At 40.8% G+C, this 24341-nt stretch overlaps 1 protein-coding gene across 1 annotated transcript in view; it reads right to left on the reverse strand.

Annotated features, from left to right (window-relative positions):
• The window catches only part of ATP8B1 (ATPase phospholipid transporting 8B1), an 80419-nt gene that overhangs the window by 46580 nt on the left and 9498 nt on the right, over positions 1-24341 (reverse strand). Inside the window, exons 4-16 of the mRNA XM_077816223.1 lie at positions 15731-15829; positions 15584-15645; positions 15015-15087; positions 14833-14903; positions 12172-12254; positions 9696-9854; positions 9266-9354; positions 8261-8451; positions 7011-7219; positions 4936-4979; positions 4588-4744; positions 1563-1751; positions 550-662 (exon numbers count right to left, since the gene is read on the reverse strand). Coding sequence (XP_077672349.1) covers positions 550-662; positions 1563-1751; positions 4588-4744; positions 4936-4979; positions 7011-7219; positions 8261-8451; positions 9266-9354; positions 9696-9854; positions 12172-12254; positions 14833-14903; positions 15015-15087; positions 15584-15645; positions 15731-15829 — 1539 coding nt within the window. The remainder of the gene's footprint in view (positions 1-549; positions 663-1562; positions 1752-4587; positions 4745-4935; positions 4980-7010; positions 7220-8260; positions 8452-9265; positions 9355-9695; positions 9855-12171; positions 12255-14832; positions 14904-15014; positions 15088-15583; positions 15646-15730; positions 15830-24341) is intronic.

The following is a 24341-nucleotide window of genomic DNA, read 5'->3' on the forward strand; positions in this document are numbered from 1 at the left end:
ACTGTATGGTGAAAGTTGGACATTGCAGAATATCCAAAGAAGAGCTGCAGCCTGAAAGAATTCTAATCCTTCACTTCTGGTGTTAAACAGAAGATTCTATAATCATTTGGAAAAAATGTAAAACAATCAATCCAGTAATAGTACCTAGTGCAATTTATCAGTCAATCTAGGTAGGTCTAGAAAACATGCTGCAAAGTACAAGTAAAAAATAGAATGGAGCGGGAAAGTCCAAAGTGACATGCAAGTTTCTCAAATAATGAAAAACTAATTTCCGTATGTACAATGCAAACATTTAAGATACAATTCCATTAAAAAGAAAAAAAAGGGGGGGGAAATCACATTATGATTTCAAACATCAGAACATCTCGTAGCAGCAAGGTAAGTTGTTTTGGCTGCTATTCAGCTTTTTTGAAAACTTTGATCTAATAGTACTATGGAGCTATATTTTTCAGAATTGTTTAGCAAAATAGAAATAAGTCAATTCAATGCAGTTGTAGGTAGCTTAGTTTTACCCATGTTAAAAATGAAATTTTAAAAAGCAAAACTTACATCTAGTGCTTCCTGTGTAATCTGTCTCTGACGATTCACTGGATGCAAACGTTCATAAATTACTGTATCAGCTCCTTTACAGTAAAGTCTAATGTTTCCACCTGGTTCTTTTACTAAATCAGAGAAGGGAAAAAAACAAACAAAAGAACCCAAAGAGCAGATGTAATAAAGGATAAATTACTGATCGGACTTTTGTGTCTTGCTATTATGTCATCAGGAAGATCTTTTTTAAAATTAGAGAACCTGAAATATTCCATCAGAGAACTGAAGGTTAAATAACAGGTCAACCAACACACAACTTCTTTAAACAGGAAGAGACATTCAAGGCTGGTATGCCTAGAGTTAGAATTACTAAATCAAGTTTCTCTCTTATACTGGTATAAGCTCTTTGATGTGGCTCAACAGCTTAATTTTGGTTCACAAACACATCATTTCCTCCTCCAGCCCTGCTGCGAATGAACAAGGTATTGAAATTTGTAAGAACCGTGTTTTGAGAGCATTTTTTAAAAACATCAAAACACAATTTGCTCACAAGGACAGGAGAGAGAGAGACTACAGTGAAGATATGTTACAGTGTGCCTGCACTCGCAATAAACTAAACTAAACCTGAATTTGATATTGTCTGATAGTCCACTACTGAAATTGTTTTAGTGAATTTAAACTTCGTGTGCTATAGAAGAAACTAAGATCAAAACTAAAAAACTGTTCATTACTTTTAAGTGAGATAACACTTCAGCATGCAAACAAAACGGTTACTCCTCTCGTAACTGTTGTTCTTCAAGATGTGTTGCTCATATCCATTCCAATTAGAGTAAGGTTAGAAAAGCCTTCTGTGTATTTCAGTTTCATTTAAAGCAATTTAGCAGCTGGGAATACAGATTAGCCACCACCATATAACCAGCCATTTTGCCAAAGACAACCATAACAGCACAGTGTTCTACCTCCATTCTACTGGTTTAGAGAGTTTTTCTTTAGGGGTCTCTAAAAAGAAAGCTTTTTCGAGATCAGCTTACCAATAACAGACATTCGTTTTCTATCACTGTTGAAATCCAAGATAGCAAGAACATCGTAAGTTCTTTCAATCCCCATCTCACTTATAGTAATGGTATTCTGTGTTCGTGAAAGAAAAACAAATCCAAAGTTTCTGGCTGCTGTTACCAAGGCTCCTTCATCTGGGGAGGCTGCTTGATAGTTGAGCTGACCTATATTAAAAGAGTGAAAAGGGAAGAAAGCCATAGTATATTTTAGTAACTGATGCCCTCGTCTAGTGTGCTGCATTTATAGAATCACAGAATCATAGACTTTAAGGTCAGAAGGGACCATTACGATGGTCTAGTCTGACCTCCCGCACAACGCAGGCCACAGAATCTCACCCATCCACTCCTGTAACAAACCCCTAACCTATGTCTGAGCTATTGAAGTCCTCAAATCGTGGTTTAAAGACTTCAAGGTGCAGAGAATCCTCCAGCAAGAGACCCTGCCCCATGCTGCACAGGAAGGAGAAAAACCTCCACGGCCTCTTCCAATCTGCCCTGGAGGAAAATTCCTTCCCAACCCCATGTATGGCAATCAGCTAAACCCTGAACATGTGGGCAAGACTCACCAGCCAGACACCCAGGAAAGAATTCTCTGTAGTAACTCAGATCCCACTTTATCTAACATCCCATCACAGGCCATTGGGCATATCTACCGCTAATAGTTGAAGATCAATTAATTGCCAAAATTAGGCTATCCCATCATATCATCCCTTCCATAAACTTATCAAGCTTAGTCTTGAAGCTTCCCTTGGAAGGCTGTTCCAGAATTTCACTCCTCTGATGGTTAGAAACCTTCATCTAATTTCAAGTCTAAGCTTCCTGATGGCCAGTTTATATCCATTTGTTCTTGTGTCCACTTTGGTACTGAGCTTACATAATTCTTCTCCCTCCATGGTATTTATTCCTCTGATATATTTAGAGAGAGCAATCATATCTCCTCTCAGGCTTCTTTTGGCTAGGCTAAACAAGCCAAGCTCTTTGAGTCTCCTTTCATAAGACAGGTTTTCCATTCCTCAGATCATCCTAGTAGCCCTTCTCTGTACCCGTTTCAGTTTGAATTCATCCTTCTTAAACATGGGAGACCAGAACTGCACACAATATTCCAGATGAGGTCTCACCAGTGCCTTGAATAACGGTAATATTCTTGGATGAAGATTATCTGGGCCCCCCAGTATAGTCCCATTAAGCTGTTCAAGTTTGGCTTCTACCTCGGATGTGGTAATATCTACCTCCATATCCTCATTTCCATTTGTCGTCCTTCCATTATCCCTAAGCCCCTCATTAGCCTCATAGACAGTTGGGACTTTAACACCCCATGCTTTGTATCAATAAAGGGCCATATGGCGTGTTTAATAATCTACACTTTTGATTTCTCTGTATAACTCAAGACACATTTTTACTGTGGATTTAATTAAAAAAAAAAAAAAAAGAGTGACAGAATCTGGGAGCTCATTTAATTCCTGTCTTGGACTCCTTTCAAATAGGCAAGTCATTGAACCTCTCCTTCCTCAGCTTCTCCATCAGTAAAATGGAGATAACATAACTTGGTTACATACAAGTGATTTTTATTTGTAGAATCTTAATTTCTCATTTATTTCATTGCAGCATTTTGGAAGATAAACAGCCTCAAGACAGAAAGCCGTGGTCACATTAACCACTGGAAAAAATTAACTTTAATTAGAGAAGACCAAGAAAAACAAGCACAAAGTTACAGTGAATAAAGTCATGGATTCCAAGGCCAGAAGGGACCATTGTGATCATCTAATCTGACCTCCTATATAACACAGGCCATAGAACTTCCCCGAATTAATTCCTAGTGCAAAACTTTTAGAAAAACATTCAATCTTGATTTTAAAATTGCCAGTGATGGAGAAATCAAACATGATCTTTGGTAAATTGCTCTTATGGTTAATTGCTCTCATTTAAAAATTGATGTCTTATTACCAGTCTGAATGTATATAGCTTCAGCTTCCAGTCATTGGATCATTTTAAAATTTTTTTTGCTAGACTGAAAAATCCATCATCAAATATTTGTTCCTCATGTCTCCACACAAGTATTTATAGACTGTAATAAAGTCACCCTTTAATCCTTCTCTTTGTTATGCTAAACAGATAGAGCTGCTTGAATCTCTCGCTCTATAAGTATGTTTGTTTATCTTTTAACCATTCTCCTGGCTCTTCTGTGAACCCTCTGCAATTTATCCACATCCTTCTTGATCTTAATCTAGTTGTTGAATTCATATAAGACCAGGACAACAGAGTGGCTGGAAAATTCAGCACTTTGTCCCCTCCTTTTGCATACAGAGTATGTTTGGACTCAGACTTTTATCCCTGCTTCCACAGTTTACCACTTCTCCCCACAGCCACCCATCTGCACCCTTAACCTTTATTCATTCTTCAGATTGTAAAGCTCAACATTCCTCTTTATTCAACTTAGTCCTCTAGGGCACTGTATATATTTGTGCATATATTAGAACCATTGTGAGGGAAAAAGCACATTTACTGAAGGAGAAAAGCATCTATAGTTCCAATCATACCAGCACATAAACAAATACTTAGCTGTTTATACACCAAGTTGTCCCACTGAAGATAAACTTCAAGTTTGTGAAATTACATGTGTGTATGTAAAATCTGTTCTTATACCTGTGTGTTTATTTTACCCTTTATTTGGTGTTAATGCTTTTGAAACTCTGTACACCAAATACAGGTTTCCATAAAGTGAAGTGTAATACTGCGAAAATACTAGTCCTCTGTATTTTGTATTTGTAAAATTTAGATTCAGAAAATGTTTATTGAAGCAGGTATTTTATATATATTTATGTCAAAACTGTGAGAATTCAAAAGTTAAATCTGAGACTTCTTGGCACATGTAGAGATGGGCATCTTTAGCGCAAGCACTAGCCTAGAATTAATACAATAGCCAGGTGTTCTATCTCACTTGTGTGAATGATGTTAAAATTGAATCTACCATGTGTGCATTTTACACAAGCAGAATACTCACCATCAGAAGCATCCACCATTACCGTGTGGCAAATTGCAAGCAGAAAAAAGAATTGTCGAACTTCAGTCTCCTTTCCACTTCTAATTTGTTCTATCAGATAATGATCACAAAACGTGAGTTTCCCATCAGCATACATGTTCCAGCTAAAATCAACTTGCTGGATTAGGAAAAAATGAACAGAATTTGAGGTGAATGCAAGTACTTCATGCCTAGATAAAAGCCTCTCACATTACGTGGGGGGCAAAAATCCCCTAAATTAGAAGATAAATAAAATCATAAACCTCAACACTTATCTCAAAGCCCCAATGTCTTCAACACATTCCTAGTGAAACAAGTCAACTCACTTACCTCTTCATGGTTTTGAAGTTGTCCAGACCCATCCCTGGATTCGCCTGTAATGGAAACAATATTGTTCTGAAATCTTAAAGGTGGGTATCTGACAATTTCAATGTCTATTGCTCAAAGTAGACAGAATACAAATTAAAGGGCATTTCAGTGTATCATTTTATAGTATACAATAGTTTACAAAATTAGTTTGGGGTTAATTAAAACATTTTGTTCAAATTTTAACTTTTCATTTTAGAATATATAATAAATTAAACCAAAAGTAGTTTCAAAATGAAAGATCAAACATGCTGTTACAAAAAGGTAAAAAAAAAAAAAGGAACTTTTGACTTTATTTAAACATCTTTTCCCCAAAATTTGGTTCTAAATGAATTTGTGAAAGGCAACATATTTCAGTGAAACATATTGCTTTTGACAAATCAGCATTTTCTGACAGACAGAATTTTCCTTTGGCAAAATTTCCAATCATTTCTACTCAGCATTAACTCAAATACCAGCTATAAAAATTTTTAATGCTATGGCTCTTTTAAAAATGGCTAAAAAAAACAACAGCAACAGCAACCCCCCAGCCCCGATTCTGAATAACTTTAGCAGCAATCATTTAGTCAGGAAAGTTTAACCAAAACTGGCACAACTGCACCCTGCAGGTGAAGCAAGAAGTAAAACAAGCATATCCCATGGACCAGAGCTGGCCAGAGGATGACAATTGCATTCATTACAACTTTTAAATATGTTTTTGTTCCTCACAGGAACCGAATCAGGCAGAGTTTTCATCTCAGATCACTCTGAACCAGGCAGAGTAGGATCTTGAATCTGGGTCTCCCACATCCCAGGCCACTGCCATAGCCACCAGGTTAAAGAGTCTCTCTCTCTCTTCTTCTCCCTTCTTGACGAAAAACTTAAATCAAAACAGATACATCGCCACAAAATATTTCAGCTTTTACAAAACTATCATTTTGTCAAAATATGCTATTAGCCAAAAGTGTTCCAACCAGCTTAACTAGACAGGCAGAGACCACACTCATTGAGACTGGGAACCAGCATAATGGCGCGTGGTCCCTTTTTCTGCTCCCTCTGTAAAGCTCCTTCAGAAATTGTACTGCTCACCCCTCTGCCCACCAATTAGCTCCCCCGAAATGGAGAATTCTAGAGTCCAGAGTGGGTGAGTTAATGCTGATTGGATCATCAGTAACATAGCCACAAAGTGTTCAGTGAGGTTAGTGTGCAAAGTGCCCATTTCCCATAGCCATCTGCCCCCATCCCTGCCCTTCTGTCTACTACACGCAAGCTGGGAGTGTGGAGAGTGGAACAAGGGAGAAAATGTTTTGGAAGAGGCAATCTCATGTTCATCCCTCAGAACCAGCTGGATCTCTGTCCTTGTAGAAGCAAAAAGGTACCATACCCTTTATATTTTGGGGGTTGAGAATGTCAGAATTCTCACAGCGGAACACACTTGTGTCACTGAAGTGCATTAACAAATAAGTACTTAATATAGTGGGCATGCAACAGTTAAGATTGAAAAACAGGTTTCAGAGTAACAGCCGTGTTAGTCTGTATTCGCAAAAAGAAAAGGAGTACTTGTGGCACCTTAGAGACTAACCAATTTATTTGAACATGAGCTTTCGTGAGCTACAGCTCACTTCATTGGATGCATACCGTGGAAACTGCAGAAGACATTATATACATGTGTGTATATAATGTCTTCTGCAGTTTCCACGGTATGCATATGGTCTCTGTGTGTATATAATGTCTTCTGCAGTTTCCACGGTATGCATCTGATGAAGTGAGCTGTAGCTCACGAAAGCTCATGCTCAAATAAATTGGTTAGATTGAGAAACAGTTGTCAGTAGAGAGGCGTAATAGTTAGCAATGACCCAGACTTGCAGGGATGGTGTCCCTAGCCTCTGTTTGCCAGAAGCTGGGAATGGGTCACAAGGGATGGATCACTTGATCATTACCTGTTGTGTTCATTCCCTCTGGGGCATCTGGCATTGGCCACTGTCAGAAGAAAGAATACTGGGCTAGATAGACCTTTGGTCTGACCCAGTATGGCTGTTCTTGGGTTCTTATGTACTTACCATATGTTTGTCCATTTATGCAGCATTTTTTGAATGCCATGATGTTCTGTGTAAGCGTTCCTGTCTTATCCGAGAATATGTAGTGGATTTGTCCAAGCTGTTCATTCAGAGTGGTGGTTCGGGCCTTAGCAGGTGTATCCTTTTCAGGGTAATACATTTGCAGATCCCAGTTTATAAAATAGCTTTGGCCCAAACGAATCACTTCAACGCTAATTGAGTAAAACACAACAGCAAGATCATACCATTAACAGGTTGCTATACATTAAAATGCAAAGACATTATATAGATCTATTGAGTTCTGAATGAATTTTCAAGGACACCAATAGAGCAAATAAACCCATGTTATCAGATGTGTTAATATTTAGAAATTATATAAAGGAGCTAAAAGAAAAGGAGTACTTGGGGCACCTTAGAGACTAACAAATTTTAGTCTCTAAGGTGCCACAAGTACTCCTTTTCTTTTTGCGAATACAGACTAACACGGCTGCTACTCTGAAACCTGTCATAAAGGAGCTAGTTTATTTCCAAAAACTCACCCAGGATACAAGCTACTCAAAACAATCAATTCAAAGTGCACAGCTCAGTTTAACAGCCTAGTACGAGTCAGATAAGAGACCCCAAATGGACCATGTCAAAGGTGATCCCATATTACCACCACTGGAGAAAAAAAAAACTATATTCAGTAGTAAAATTTAAATACAAAGTAGACATCATCTTGGGGGCTAACTGAATACTAGACTGACACACAAAACTCAAAGTACTTTTCAGTAAAACATGAAGTGTGAGCCAGTTCTCGGTCTTAAAAAAGCTGAACGTAGAACATATGAAAAAATTCAACATAGGGCCTAATCCTGTAAGCAGCTTCTTCCATACAGTTTGTTAATAGGACTGTACAGAATTAGCTACACACAGAAGTAAATTCTTTCAGGATCTGGCCTATCGCTGTACGTTGTTTGAATATTGAAGAAGCGATTTGTTTATGTTTGAAATTTACCACCACACAATATTTAATTTATTAAAGAGGCCAAGTGTTTTTAACATTAATTTTGCATCTTTCAGTCAAGATTTGTACATCCTAGTGACACACAGTATGGCTCACCTTCCTTTGAAAATATCCATAAGAGGAAAAGAACAATCATCATCTTTTTGGAAACAGGGGGATTGGAGGAAACCTTATCAAATGGAAATACAGTTAATTTTACTCCAGACCCACCACATTTTCAAGTTTGTTTTTAAAGAGATTTAGTTACCTCACATAGAGAGAAATGGGAACCATGGTGTTAAGAACAATGATGTAGCCCCAAAAATTAAGGAAGCCACGGTATGGAGGGCTGTAGTCTTCACCATCATAGAGGTACCAAGAAGTATTGCCAATCTGCTGCTCCCAGTAAGTGTGTCCAATAGCAAGGCCAGCTGACAGGAGGATCAATACAACAAAGATCTAGAACATAAAGTGCCAAGAGTGTTCTTTGTAAATCAATGGCCTTATTTGCTAGGCTGGATTCCCAACCTTGACCTCTATGAAGATTCTCATGAGACATATTCTTAGTAGTTATTCAATAAAAGGAAAAGCAGATCTACTAGGGCAACCTTTCCCTTGAAAATTCCGTTTTAAAAAAAAAAGGACATTTGTCACGATATTAATAATTACAAGGACACTACGTCCTTACCTATGACAGATTTTTCCCGAAATTGACCTGTGTTTGAATTGAAGAAGTTTTTACAGTCTAATTTTCACATTTTACTATATGCAGATAGCTTGATTGTTGCACTTTAATTCAGTTTGGAAACGAAACTAGCAGCATCGAAGTGCCTCGGGGCCAATTTTTTTTTGGTTTTAGTTCAAGTCTAACTTAGCCCAAGTTTATAACATTGCAGGTGAAATGTTTAAATTAATTTTAAAATAAAAAATGAGCATTTTTTAAAAACAACAACATTCAATGAAAGTTTGTTTACTCACTTTGTAATTGTTTTCCTTTATAATAAGGCCTCAACCTTACTTGCTGTTCCAGAAAGGCAGGTCTATCACTGACATAAAGCCCACTGACTTCATTGAGTGTATAACCACAAAGTGGGATCCACCCATGTGGAACTTGCAAGGTTAGTGCCTAAATTTGGGCCTGAACATACCTGATAGCATGTCGCACTATGGATAATGATAACTGAAACTAGGCACAACAGGACAACATTCACAACTATACAGTATGAACTCCAAAAATATAATAGAGTAAAAAAACCCAATCAAAGTCTGTTACCGTGTAAACCATGTAGTTCATGAGAGAGTCAATTTTAGTCCTTTTAAATCTGGTCTTTCCGCTGTTTTTCATTATTTTTGTGTCTCCTCCTAAAAAAACCCAAACAAACAAAATTAATAAAAATAAAAAGACAGACATCAAGTGTGGATATCATTTCATAAAAAAGTGTACTAGATCTTGTAAGTTTGCAGACATAGGGTCTGATCCTGTAGAGTGCCGAGTGCTGTCAAGTCAGGACTCTGATACAGGAAACCACTGGAATTGAAGATTTTGCACCTTTTAAACGTGGGGTGTTCAGGGATCTATCCTTCACACAAGAGCTTCAGTTGAAGTTAATGGAAGTGCCTATGCTGGACAGCTCTGGGACACAGCTTTTACCCAGTGACCTTGCTGTACTTATTTCATATACTTCTATTTGTTATATAAATACCTGCAAATATGACCACTCCATGGCAGAAGTCTGTATTCCTGATTTTACAGCCACGCAACAAAATTTTATCAGCATCCAATGGATAAGTCCTGCTTCTCCAGAATAATGTTCCTGTAAACTTATCTAGTCGATTATTGGGTTCTTCGCATTCAATAAAACCTAATAAAAATATTAAAATTAAATAAATGTAATGATCAATACCAATTGATATGTTATGAAATACTATACAGGATTTTACTTTAGTCCTTTTACAGGAACAGTATTGGATTCTGTTACAAAAAGTAAGGCATTTAAAAGCAAAAGTTCTGAATGAAACATTTGTTTGAAAATTTGAGTGCAGATATTCAACGCTATATTGCCAAAAATGTTGAATATGGTGAATCCATTGGTATTTTACTTTTAAGTTCATCTGCAGACTACAAATACACAGTATACAGCAGAACTATTTTCTTGCTACAAGTGGCATATTGTATTCAGCCCTCAGTTAAGCAGACTTTCAGCCAATATCTTTACTTTAGTATTTCCTTAACAGTGAAGGTGGTCAACATGGGAGAGGAATGTAGGTTTCTCTCTTACTGGATCTCTTACACCCCAGACTGAGGCTATTATTCAGTATTTGATGCTATTTTGCTTTTGAGACTTAAGTGGCAAGGACCCAACAAGAAAAATACATTGCCATGCTGATAACACGCATGTGGTAAAGATATTCTTCCAAATTTGAATCTTTTGGCCTTTTTCCCTTGTTTGCAAGCTACATGAACAATGTTGAGATCTCTGAAGGTTTTTTTGGTAACCTTTTGGCCTAAAGCTTTTAATTAGACATGGTAGCTTATTACAGAGTCAAGGTAGGTGAGGTAATAACTTTGATAGGATCAACTTCTGTTGGTGAGAGAAACAAGGGGCAGGTCTAACACACTGCATCAGCACAGCTGCCACTGTAGCGCTTCAGTGAAGATGCTCTACACCAACAGGAGAGAGCTCTCCTGTCAGCACAGTTAATTCACCTCCCTGAGAGGCTGTAGCTATGTTGATAGGAGAAGCTCTCTCGCTGACATAGCACTGTCTACACTGGGGGTTAGGTCGGTATAACTATATCGTTATGGGATATGGATTTTTTACACCCCTGAGTGACATAGTTATACTGATGTAAGTCTGTAGTGTAGACCAGACCAAGCTTTTGAGTCACACACAGCTCTTCTTCAGGTCTGGGAAAGGTACTCCCAGCATCACAGCAAAATGCAATGTGGAACAGATTGTTTAGCATAAGTAGTTAGCACATACTGTAAGTTGGCCCATCAAGAGGTTGGCATATTGGGGAGCCATCTTGGTACCCATTGCTGTTCCCATGGTTTGAGCAAAGTGTTTGTTGTTGAATGTAAAATTGTTATGGGTGAGGATGGAATGGATGAGTTTGGCAATGTGTTTGGGGTATATATCGTTTTGTCCTAGGTCTGCAGAAATGTTAATGGACCACTCTGCCTTGAATGGTTCTTTGCAATATGTGATGATTACTTATGCTAAACAAGCTGTTCCACGTTGCATTTTGCTGTGACAGTGGGAGTACCTTTTCCAGACCTGAAGAAGTGCTCTGTGTGGCTTGAAAGCTTGTCTTTCTCACCAATACAAGTTGGTCCAAAGACTGTGTTACCTCATTCACCTTGTGTCTCTAATATCTTGGGACCGACATGGCTACAACTACAATTCATATATTTTAATTTATTGTCGGTCTTGTGGACTTTGTTACTTTTATTACTATTGTGTAAGTTATGATTGGTCACTTCATGTCATGTGGTATTTCTGCTTCCATCTGAAAATGGAATTCAGCTCGTCTTCAAATTTTGGATTCTGATATGTTTATGAACACAAAAATTTCTGTTTCTACAAATGTAAGTGAACAAAAAATATGACTGATTGAATATTGCAATCTGAACTTTATCCAGATTGTGAGAATTTTTAGCATTTTTTATCCATATTTGCTGTAAATTTGTTTGAATTTTTTTTCTTTGAAGTATAAAGTATAGGATTGCTAGAGAATTTTAGTAAAGAAATACAGTTCTATCTCAGGTCCCAACAGGAGGGAATGTGAAATTTTAAAAATAAAATGCACTTTGTGTTTGCACAGTTAAAATTATGTTTAATATTAAGAGGAATAGAAACTACTCTACAGGTTCCCAATATAAAACATTTGTTTTTTCACAGAAAACATAGGAATGGAAATGCTAGTTTAGGATCTCCTTTCTCTCCACTCATCAACATACCCCAGAATGTCCATGACACAAAATCTAGTCTTTCAGATTGTATTGCTGAGCAAAATACAATTTTCAGTCAAACCAGTTACTTGTACTGCACACTGGCATAAAAATAGAACCACATACATATTACCAACAGCCCAGTCTGAGCTCTACATTTTGTTTAACTGTAAGTTATTCAAGCTACATTTGAGCAACTGTAATGAGAATAAAGTGTTTGCACAAACCATCAAATTCTGCCATTGCACTTTCTTCTTGGAGATATCTGTCTGTTATCTCAAGTGACATTTTGAACTTTAAGTTAGTTTCACTAAAAGAAAAAAAAATGATGTTACTAAAATCTGGAAAAAGGAGGAAAATTTGAAGTAACACAAACACACACACATACATATGCAGCTATTATCTGTGCACACCCACTTTGAGAAAATGGTAAAATAGCACATTTGCGAACATTACATGAGTGCATTTGAAATTCCCACGAATTGCACAAGTAATTCTAACAAGAAAGCTTGCTCATTTCTGTCCATAATGGAACTACTGATTGACTTACGTTCACTGTAAATAAGGAAATGTGAGCCAAGAACCTCGCAGTGCCAACTGGCAAGGGGCTGCAGAGCGATTATAGGACTCTTCCGAGTCTGATATGTACTTTCTAGTTCACCAAAGAATGTCACTCGAGGTCTCAAATGAAAGCTGGTGTTGCTCTGGTCATAATAGCATTGTGAAATGTATGTACAGGTACTATGTAAGGAGTGAGTATATTCTCAAAATATATTCTTAAAATCTGTATCAAGGTGCTGGTCATCAGCAAAGGTGAAAAATAGGTTTTCTGTCAGACATTAGATGTTTATCTGTAGGTTTATAAATAAATTGAGAATGGTCTTGTTCACAAAGGGTCTCCTATGATTACTCTGAATGGAATGCAAAGGAAGGATCATGAGGACTTCAGAAAGAAACTAACAGGAAGAGAAAAGCAGCAGGTAGGAGGAAACCCTATCTGGAGGTGTACATCAAAGGTTTGCTTGAGTGTACCTGGGGGAACAGGGGAGTTCCCTGGGTACCATTCACTGAGGAAGTAAAAGGACAGTGATTTTGTTTCATGAAAGAAGGGTCTCAACCAGGCTCAGCTGAAAACACTGGGTGAGATAAACTTATTTGGACAAGAAAGTAAATTGTTAGTTAAGTTTAGTCTCTAGAAAGCACATTAAGATTTTTTTATATGTACCCATTTGTTTCCAGTATTCTTACTCACTATCACTTCAATCTTTATTAAATAACAGATATATTCATTTGGAAAACAAGAATAAATGTAAGTGCTGTGGTTTGGAGCAAAGTGCTGGTCCCGAGCTGAATCTGACAAGCTAGTGTATACTGTTTCCTTGGAAATAGCAAGCCTGGTAATCCTGTGAGTGTTTAGTGGATAAAGGGCTGGGGATGCTGCAGGCAAAGCTCCGTGAATTCCGGGCTGGTGGGTGCCTGTCGTTACCCAGGCGGAAAAAGCAAGATTTGCTGCTGCCAGGGGCTGCTGGTTCCAGGGAGCTGATCCACGGCAGGCGCAGACAAAACTGCTTCATGATAAAGGCATGTAATGGTCACATGCCTCACAACCCTGGGTACACCGGGGCAGCAACACAGTAAAAATAACCCAGTTATACACTACTTGTAGAAAAATAGACCCAAAGTGGGAAAGCTTTGACAAAATCTTCAACTCTTATTTACATTTCTCAATGGAATAATTTAAAGACAGAACAAACACCTCAGAGTTCAAACAAGGAGAGTCTCAAATGGTGCAATATTCACTTCAGCCACAACGAACACCAGGATGTGCCTTGTTGCTTTGTGATTTCTCACCTCAGAGGCACTGTCAGCACAAAGTGCTGTTTCCAAATAAGTGGATTAGGTTACATCTGTGCATGTACTATTATGTCTTGATATTACAAAATAAAATTCAGAAAAATTGGTTTTAGTTTATTATAACCCTGTATTAATAGTATTTCATCGCCAAAAGGAAAAAAGTGGAAAGGCACTGTGTAAAAAAAGCTTTTTACACATTGTTTCTTCCCCTACCTCATTCATTTTACAAGGGTTCAAGAGATTATCTTTAGACTCATATTAAAAGCAGCAACTAGTGATTTGTAAATTTCCATTTTTAGAGGTTCCCTGAATGTCTCTTTTTCCAGTACATTTCACAAGATCAGTGCAGCTGTAATTTTCCACAGTGTTTGCCTATGGCTGCTCAGCTTTTAACTGCTGTTGTTGGGGGTCGGGTGGGGGATGGGATGGGATGTTAATACGATGCCAAATGGTAAAGTTAGTGGGATGGACATAAATGCTTAAAGCCACTGCTTTCCTGATGCAGTAGTTAAGCTTGAGAAAGCTGTTGTAAATAAAGCAGAACCTAAAATTAAACAACTGACAAAATTAAGAGCTCTAGTGAAAAAGAGCAAAACACACACTGACTGCAATGTCTTGTAATCCAAACGGACTCTATACATGATTTTATAGAGTTGTAATGTAGGGAATAAACATGTGGCCCTCAAGATCAATAGAAATTGTGTGGCTAAATCACTGCCAGATGAAAAAATTTACTCCAGCATATCGCACGAGAGATCCATATTATGCAGAGTCCAGGTCACCTGCACTTCATAAAAGCCATTCATTTTAGAGAGAGTACAAATTAAAATATTTATGAAACAACAACAACAAAACTCCCACAAATTAATTACTTTAAAATTTGCCAGGTCTAATCACCAGGGTACCTTTCCCCTGAAAGTAGTGAATTTAAAGAATTTCACTACTTTGGAATAATATCTCTGCAACACACACTTCTGCCCTTTCACCATTAAACCAAAAATGACATGTAAGAAATCCTGTAAAAAGAGCCTTACCCATCTAGTTCAGCTGTCTCTACGTAACAAAGGCTGTTAGGTTCCGAGCTGGACAGCAGCAGAATATCAGCCTAGTCAAAACAGTACAGTAAATAAATGAAAGCCAAACAACATTGCACCAGAGACAAACTCCATACAAATAAAGAATTTATTTAAAAAAAAAAATGAGGCCATTCACTTACAGGAACAAAAGCATTTTTCTTCAGACGAATGACATCTCCAACTTGAATATCTTTCCATTTTGCAGTTTTGAACCTAAGTGTCAAATATTTTTTAAGATTAGTAGGATTCGTTTTGGATAGGATAGACATAAATTATACATCATCTTGAAGTGTATGGCATCTTCCCTAGCAGACTTCCTCACTGTCAGAGTAGAAGAGCCTTATATCTCAGGAGAGAAACATTCCTTATTCAATCAGTTCCTGATGACTGAAATTCTTAAGAACTGCAACGCAGGCAAGCTTCATCATTTAACACACATGAATATTTCCGCCTCTTTCCCCAAAAGTCACGCTTGACACAGACTCAGTGCTGGGTTTTTTTTGTTTTTATGAGACTGTTCTTTCAAACTACAAGGGATTGGATGTAGACAATTAACTTTAATTGTTAATAGGAGTTACACATACAAGTGGATAAACAGTGGAGAACTGCAATCTAAATGTACAATATAATCTACAATTGAAGTTCTGCAGAAGTAATCAGTAACTAGTAAAAACATTAATTTCAAAGTTAAAGCAAAACTTTACAATACCTTCCATCCCTCATAACATCACATGTCCGATTATTAATTTCGTTATCCATTCTATGGCGAGCCTTAAGGGGACAGGAAAAAGGAGCATGTTTACTCTTACATATTTAAATAATTTATCAATTTTAACATTAAGAAAACATTTCTTACGATGTCATCCACTAGGTCTTTGATTGCAGTTATCCCAAGCACCAAGAGCAAAGGCAGTAGTGTTGTATACCACGATAAAGTCGTTATCTGAGGAATTGTCTGTGAATGTGAACAAAGATCAGTGAACAACTTGGTGAGTCACTTTAGTGGCAAAAGGGTCCAACAGATCATCTAGTCTGACCTCCTGTACATCACAGGCCTCCAGCACCACCCAGCACCTACACACTAAACCCAACAACAGAAATTAGACCGAAGCATTACAGCCCACTGGAAACTACACTATTATGTGCCACAGGCAGAGAATATGAGGGACTGAGACACCCCTGCCTGTGTCCCCTGAAATGGCATGGAAATGATTATGTGAGTCAGATAATCCTGGCAAGTGACCTGCACCCACATGCTGCAGAGGAAGGAGAAGAGCACCCAAAGTCATGGCCAATCTAACCCAGGGAAGAATTCCTTCCCAGCTCCACATATGGTTACCCGTTAGACTCTGAGCATGTGAGCAAGATCCACCAGCCAGCCAAGCACCTGAGAGAGAGAATGCTCTGGGCCATCTCAGAGCCCTGGCCCACTGCGCCCAGTGTCCCATCTCCAGCTTCAGATGAAGGAGACCAAAAAGCCTCAGAATACAATCTGGGGAAAGAGATCCCTTCCTGACCCCTGCATGTGGCCAGCTGAAGCCCTGAAGCAAGAGCTTTTAGGAATATGAGACAAACCAGAAATGAGCTCGAGGGATGTTGATCCCTTCCCTCTATATCACATGCAACCCTATCATACTATGTGCCCAGATCTCTTAAAACCAATTAAGTTGTTTGCATCCACAACTCCTACTTGAAGGCTGTTCCAGAACATTATCCCATGTGATGGTTAGAAACCTTTTTCTAATTTCCATCCTGAACTGGTTCATGGCCAGTTTACACCCATTTGCTTTTGTGCCAACACCTTGCCCTTTAGTTTAAATAGTTCTTCACTCTTCCTGGTGTTTATCCCGCAATGTCTTTACAGAGCAATCATATACATTTTCTCACCCTTCTTTTTTTCCTAGACTACACAAGCCAAGCTCTTCCAGTCTCATCTCATAAGAGAAGCTCTCAATTCCCCATGATCATCCAAATAGCTCTTCTTTGCCCGTTTCAGTTTAAATTAATCTTTCTTGAACATGAGAGACCAGAATTGTACACGGTGTTCCAAGTAAGGTCTTACCAGTGCCTTGTACAACAGAATTAATACTTTTCTATTTCTACTGGAAATGCCTCACCTAATACATCCTAGGATTGTATGTGCCTTTTTCACAGCCACATCACACTGGTGGCTCATGGTCATCCTGTGACTGACCAACACACCTAGGTCTCTCTCCCCCTTTGTCACTTCCAAATGATGAGTCTCCAGCTTGCAGCAGAAATACTTACTAGACCTTGCCCTTTGAACTATTGAATTTCATCCACTCCAGTCTTCAAGGTCATCCAGATCTTCCTATATAATATTCTGATCCTCCTGTGTATTGGTGATGCCTCCCACCTTTGTATCAGCAAACTTCATTAGCACCCTCCTATTTTTTGTGACAAGGTCATTAACAAAAGTATATCCTAAGATTGGTCCCAAGACAGATCTCTGAGGAATTCCACTACTAACCTTCCTCCAATCTGCTAGTTCACCTTTCAGCACAACCTGTTACCTTCTCTTCTTTAGCCTGTTCCTTATCTACCTTACAACTCTTGTGCTAATCCCCATCTTCTCACATTTAAGTAACGATTTCCCACGTGATACCATGCCATATGCTTTTACTGAAGTCCAAGGATATTAGAGCTACTGCACTTCCCTTATCTTAAAAGAAAAAAAGGGAGGAAAAAAGGAAAAGTTTTTTCTTCAGAAAAGGTTATTCTGGAACGATCTACTTTTGGTAAACACACATTGCATTACATCCCCTTTATTATTTACTTCTATGAATTTAAATTATTTTTTCCTTCACCATTTGTTCTAAAGCCTTGCATACTACGGAGATCAGATCAACAGGTCTGTAATTGCCCTGATCACTTCCCCCCCCCCCATTTCTTAAATACAGGGATGATATTAGCATTCTCCAGTCATATGGTACAACCCCCATAAAGGACAGATTTATTAAAACTTCTCAGAACTGGCAGTCTCATATGCCAGTTCTGGAAGAGGAAGTTACTTACCTATAACTCAAGTTCTTTAAGATGTGTGGTCCCTATCTGTGTTCCACGGAGGGCTTATGCATGTGCACCATGCATCCAGAGATGGAGAATTTAAAAGTAGCATCCATGGCTCCGCACATGCTCCCTGACTCACTTCACAGCTTTGTCCAAGGTGATAAAGGGCGGGGTGGACCAACTGTGTCTCCAGTTCCTTCTCCACTGCAAATCAACAGATCTGCAGCAGAGGGGAAGGAGGGTGGGGAGCAGAATACAGATAGGGACCACACATCTCAAAGAACCTCCAGTTAGAGGTAAGTAACCTCCTCCTCTTCTTCAAGTGATGATCCCTATTGTATTCCACTGAGGGTGACTAGCGAGCAGTCCCTAAATTGGAGGAGGGTACAAGGATGCAGATGGGATAGATGAGTGGAGGACAGCTGCAACAGAGAAGGCATCCATCACTGGGTCCTGCATTAAGGCATAATGCTCAGCAAAGGTGAGAACTGAACTCTACCTGGCCACTTTACAGATATACCGAAGCAATACGTCATGGAGGGAGGCCTGGGTTCTCGTTGAAGGGGCCCACACCCCTGAGGGTGGCTGGAGGCCAGATAATTGATAGAAGAGTGTAATGCAGCTCAAAATCCACTTAGAGATTCGTTGTGTGAAGATTGCCTGCCCTTTAACTCTTTCAGCTATTGCAACAAACAGCTGGGGGATTTCCTGATCGGTTTCATCCTTTTCAGGTAGAAGGCCAATGGACATTGAGGGAGCAGAGTCGCTGTTCCTCTTCCAAGGCGTGTAGCTTCATGAAGAAAACAAGTAAGTGAATGGATTGATTAACGTGAAATTGGGGGATGACCTTTGGCAAAAATTTGAGATGCAGACACAGGGATACTTTATCTTTATGGAAAGTCATGAAAGGAGGGCCCGGTATCATGGGGCCAAATTCACCAACCCTCACTGATGTGACACTAACCAGGAAGGCACATTTCATGGAAAGAAGGGACATTGAACACTATCGCAGCAGTTCAAAGGGTAGTTTCATTAGCACAGATAGGACCAAGTTAAGATCCCATTGAGGAGCGATGGGTTGTACAGGTAGGAAGGTTCTAATGAGGCCATTCCAAAAACCGAACAGTAAACAGGTAGGTAAAGATGGAAGGTCATTCCACAGCATGGGGAGGGGGTGCTAATTGCTGCTTGGTGGACTTTGAGGAAGCTGTGGGCAAGACCCAATGCCTTCAAGGACAAAAGGTAGTCAAGGAGGAGGGGAATCCCCCCTGCTTCTGGGAAAGTCCTTTGTGTTCCATCCAGGAAGCAAACCGTGTCCACTTGGCTCAGTAACCACGTTTCATGGCGTCCTTCCTGCTGCTAGAAAGGATGTTTTGCACGTCTGGTGAACATGGCCACTCTAGAGAAAATGCCTATCCAAAGACCAGGCTTTGAGATGGAGCACCTTTGAATTTGAATTAGGATGGCTGATGCGGCCATTGTGCTGCATCAGGAGATCAGGGACAGCAGGGAGGAAAACTGGGGGATGGGCAGACATATGAAGGCTGGAAAACAAAACTGTCTTGGCTAGTAAAAGGCCATCAGGATGACTGTCACTTTGTCCTGTCTGATCTTGTGAAGCATCTGTGATAAGAGTGGGAAAGGAGAGAAGGCATAATTGAATTGGTCTGATCAGGGGAGGAAGAGGGCATCGCCTGAAGAGTGATGTCCCAGACCCCCTCTGGAGCAAGATGTACAGTGTTTTCTGTTCATTGAGGAAATGAAAAAGTCTCTGGTCAGAGTTCCCCATTTGTTGAAGCTGTCCCATGGTACGGTGTCATGAAGTTCCCACTCGTGGTCAACCACAAACTGTCTGCTGAGCAAGTTCGCAATCACATTCAGTGCCCTGGGAGATAGGCTACAGATAAGGTGATCTGTGCACCAGTTCCAAAGGGTGACTGCTTCTAAGCACAGAGCCACCAACCTGGCGCATCCATTTGTTGATGTAGCACACAGTCATGGTATTGTCAGACATCATGAAAATACGATGGGAACAGATGAGCGAGAGAAAGGCCTGGCATGCCTTTGTTACAGCTTAGAACTCCAGAATGTTGATGTGAATTCTGGAAACCCAAGAGGTCCATGTATTCCCCAGCCTAGAAGGGAGGTATCATTGATAATCATCCTGTCCAGGAATGGGGGTAGGAAAGAAACCCCTATGCAGACCTGACAAGGTTCCCTCCATTAGTGGAGGGAGGAGATTACCTTGGGGGAAACTGTTTGCCTGAGATCCATGGTGCGATGAGCAGGCAAGTAAACTTTCTGGAGCCACATCTGGAGGCAGCCAGAAAAGTTGAGCAAAGGCGGCGATGTATGTGCACAAGACCACGTGACCCCGGATGGAGAGGCAAGTCCTGGCTGTGACTGAAGGATTGTTGACTACATGAGTTATGAGCTCTTGCAGAGTTTGGCACCTGTCACGTGGTAGGTAGGCTCGAGCCATAACTGAGTTGATGGTGGCCCCTATGAGGTCTAGGCATTGTGTAGGGTTTCAAGTTGACTTTTCGATATGGATACTGACCCTCAGGGAAGAAGGAAGGCCCAACAACAGAGGCTGAGGCCTGAGCTTCTCATCTGGACTGTGCTGCCAGGAGCCAGTCATCGAGATACTGGAATTCTAGGAGCCCTTAATAGCTAATGTGGGCTGCTACCATGGAGAAAACCTTGGTGAAAACTCTGGGAGCTGTGGAGAGTCCAAACGGAAGAACTCTGTATTGGAAATGTTGTGAGTGGACCATAAACCTCAGAAACCATCTGTGGGATGGATGAATGTCTACATGTAAGTAGGCTTCCTGCATATTGAGAGCTGTAAATTACATGCCTTTTTCCAATGAGGGGATGATCGCTGCTAATGCGACCATACAAAACTTTGGCTTTCAGATGAACTGATTGAGGAGATGAAGGTCCAGGATAGGCCTGACCCACCCTTTTTCTTTGGTATCAGGAAGTAAGTGGAATAGAAGCCTGTTCCTTGATATTCAGTAGAGACACATGCTGTTGCTGCTCTCTGTAGTAAGGAGTGCACCTTTTGGGTGAGGATGCTGTCATAAGGAGGGATCAGAGGCGGGGGGGCTGTGGATGAGGTAGCACAATTAACTCAATCACATAGCCATGTTAGAGGACACTTAGCACCCATCTGTCCATTGTTATTGCACTCCAAGGTGTAAAAAAGAAGCGCTAGATGACCCATGAAAGCAGTGACAAGGATTCGAAAAGCATCAGGCAATGTGGTCGGCAGCTCTCTAGTGGTCTTCAGAAATCATTCTTCTCTGATGATTGCCTCTGGAAGGTGAAAGACTGTAAAGGTGGTCCCAGAGGGCACAATCTGTGAGTTTTCTAACTTTTCTCAGTGGTTCATAGGGTCTCTGGAGAAAGAACTGGGTGGTCCTGTAACATTGTGTAGGGGCAGGTGGGCAGTGGAATTGATGCTTTGGTGCAGATGCGTAGATGCCCAAGGAACGCAGAGTAGCTCTGGAATCCTTGAGAGTGTGCAGGGAGTCATTGGTTTTTTGGTTAAAAAGATGGGATTCATTGAAAAGGAGGTCTTTGATGGCATTTTGTACCTCCCTGGGGAAACCAGAGGAGCAGAGCCACAATTCCTTGCACATAACTATACCTGTGGCCATGGGCCTCGAGTAGATATCTGCTGCATCCATTGCTAACTGAAGAGTTGTCCTTGCCACCAGTTTACATTCTTCTAGGATAGCCTTAAAAGAGGCCCAGTCTTGCTGTGGTATCTTTTCAGCAAATTCATCCAGTTTACACGTAGTTCAGGAAATCGTACTTGGTGAGCAATACCTAGTAGTTCCTGAACTGAAGGCCCTCTGACAAAAAGACCTTTTGGCCCAACAGGTCCAATCTCTTTCCCACCTTATCGGACAGACTGAAGCGTGGGAGATGTTGCCTGGAATGCTTCGTCACCACCTGGACCATGAGAATTGGGAGATGGGAGGGTGAGAACAGAAACTCAGGCCCTTTAGCAGGCACATAATGCTTCTCAGTTCCCTTTGGGGGTAGGTGTACACCTGGTCAGAATGTGCTAAAATGTCCCAGCTGGCTCAAGTATAGCTTCATTGATAGGCAATGCAACTCTACCCTTCGGGAAGAAAAGTGCCCATAAGACGAGACCTTTCCACTGTGGAGAAGTCCACTGCTCCAATGCCAGTACTGAGTACAGAGAGGGTGCCCTTAACTTTTGGGAGATTGGGCTGAGCACTAGGTGGTGCAGATCTGATGCCAACGAGTGAAGGATGTCCAAGAGCTGACGTTGGGTATCCTACACCTTCTCCAGAGGGATGTAAAGCTCCCCTGCCATCCTCCATAGGAGATCCTGAAACTGGTGGAAGTTATCTGGGGGTGAAGGAGATGCTCAAGCCACTGCCACATCCAGAGAGGAAGACAGAAATCTTTCCTGTCCATCAGTACTATCAGAACTGGGCTGAGTGACTCTTCCTCCATCACCAGTGTCGAGTATCTGCTGGAAGGTGCATGAAATGGGAAAATTGGTGAAGTCTCCCTTGCTGACTATTTGGCTCTTAAAGAGGGTAAAGGGGCTAAGGTTCCCAACTGGGCCAGCATGATGGATCCAGTGGGTGTTGTGGTGGACCCCACGGTGTGGGAAACCAATGGCTCTGTGGCGGCTGCAGCGGAAGATACTGCCATGGTATAGATGGCTTCCTGTATTAGTCCTCGTGGTGGTATGGTATGGACTGACCCTGCCCATTATCCGACTCATCTGAAGATAAGAATTAGGAGACGTTTTCCATAGGCGATACTGTTGGCAACAGGGGAAGTATGTAGATCGCCAGAATGGGACTTGTGTGGTGTGCCAAATGCAGCATATCCTGAAGGGGAGACACAATATCACTAGAGGTGGAGAGTGTGGACAGGTGTGGGGATGTTGGATCCCCCAGAGCAAACACATCCTGGGGTTCTGGCACTCTCCCTAATCTCCCAAAAGTGAAGGGCACCTTCTCCGTACTTGGTACTGGCATCGGAGCGGTGGACTTCCCCATTATGGAAAAGTCACTTGTCTTATGGGGGCATGGATGCTGTTGGTGTCGGCAGTTCTGCCCCTGGTACCAGCGGCTCCATCCTCTTGTGAGGCCTTTTCTCATGGTTTATGAGGCTTGGCACGTGTTCCCTCTCTATGATGGGAGCTAGTAGATGGAATGTCCCCATTCTTGGTCTTAGAGGAAGTCCTACCACCATGCTTATGGCTATGCTCCCTTGCCTCTCAGCTGCCCCCGGCACAGGATCCATAGCAGTGTTACTGCTGGTGCCAGACTTGGGGTCTATAGCCGGAGGGGCACTCCTGGCTGTCTCAGGCAGATGTACGGGGTCGGGGGTTCCCCAGCCTGGATCCGAATGAGGCCTCATGGCAACTTCCATGAGTTGCTCTGTAGACAGGGAGCCCGACCTTCTAGGGTATGGCTGAAGAAGGACTGGCAGATATTGCATCTGGATGCAATGTGGTTCGCTCCCAAACAGTAGAGACAGCGCTGATGTTCGTCACTGACCAAGAAGGAATGCAGGCAGGAGGCACCCATGTTAAAGCCTGGGGTCTTCAGCAAAGTCCATTATCCGTGCACGGGTATGGGGGGAGGAGTATGGAGAAAAAATAAGCTCTCCAAACAACCTATTCTACTCTAAAACTATCACAGACTATCTAAAAGCAATAAAAACAGTAAAACTCTAAAACACTGACTATATGCAACTTTGTTTGTGAAAGTGTGTCACTCGCAAGTAGACACTGATCGTTCTGATCCAGACTATGCGGCGACGAGAAGGAACTGGAGACACAGTCCATCTGTCCTGCCCTTTGTCACCTCAGACAAAACCACGAGGTGAGTCAGGGCTCATGAGAGGACCAACCAAAATTCTCTGGCTCTGGACACCCCGTGCACATGCATAAACCCTCAGTGGACTACAATAGGGACCATCACTCAATGATGAACATAAGTTATGCAATTCCCTGATTTGAGCATATTAAGCTCTTTAAAAGGTGTGTTCTTAAATCAGGTTAGCTAATTCAGATTAAAACAGAAGTGAAGGCATGGCAACTCTTAACTTGTATTAGCAGTTCAATATAGTCTATATGGGATTCTGGGAGTGAACACTGGCTTTATGTTGCCATGCCTTCACAACTATTTTAACCCGAGTTAGCTATATGAATTAAGAATACACTTTTTTTTTTTTCCCCTGGCAGTGAAGACATAACCTATGAGCTCCAGTCATGGACTAGAACCACATTGTGCTAGGTACTATACAAACTTAAAACAAAAAGGATGGTCCATACCCCAAATTGCTTACAATCTAAGTAACTAGTTGTATTCTAAGCAGGGTACACAAGGCAGAAATATAAATATCAAGCTAAAATGATTAACATGCAAATAAAG

The sequence above is a fragment of the Eretmochelys imbricata genome, chromosome 5 (genome assembly GCF_965152235.1).
Source record: "Eretmochelys imbricata isolate rEreImb1 chromosome 5, rEreImb1.hap1, whole genome shotgun sequence".
Classification (NCBI taxonomy): Eukaryota; Metazoa; Chordata; order Testudines; family Cheloniidae; genus Eretmochelys; species Eretmochelys imbricata.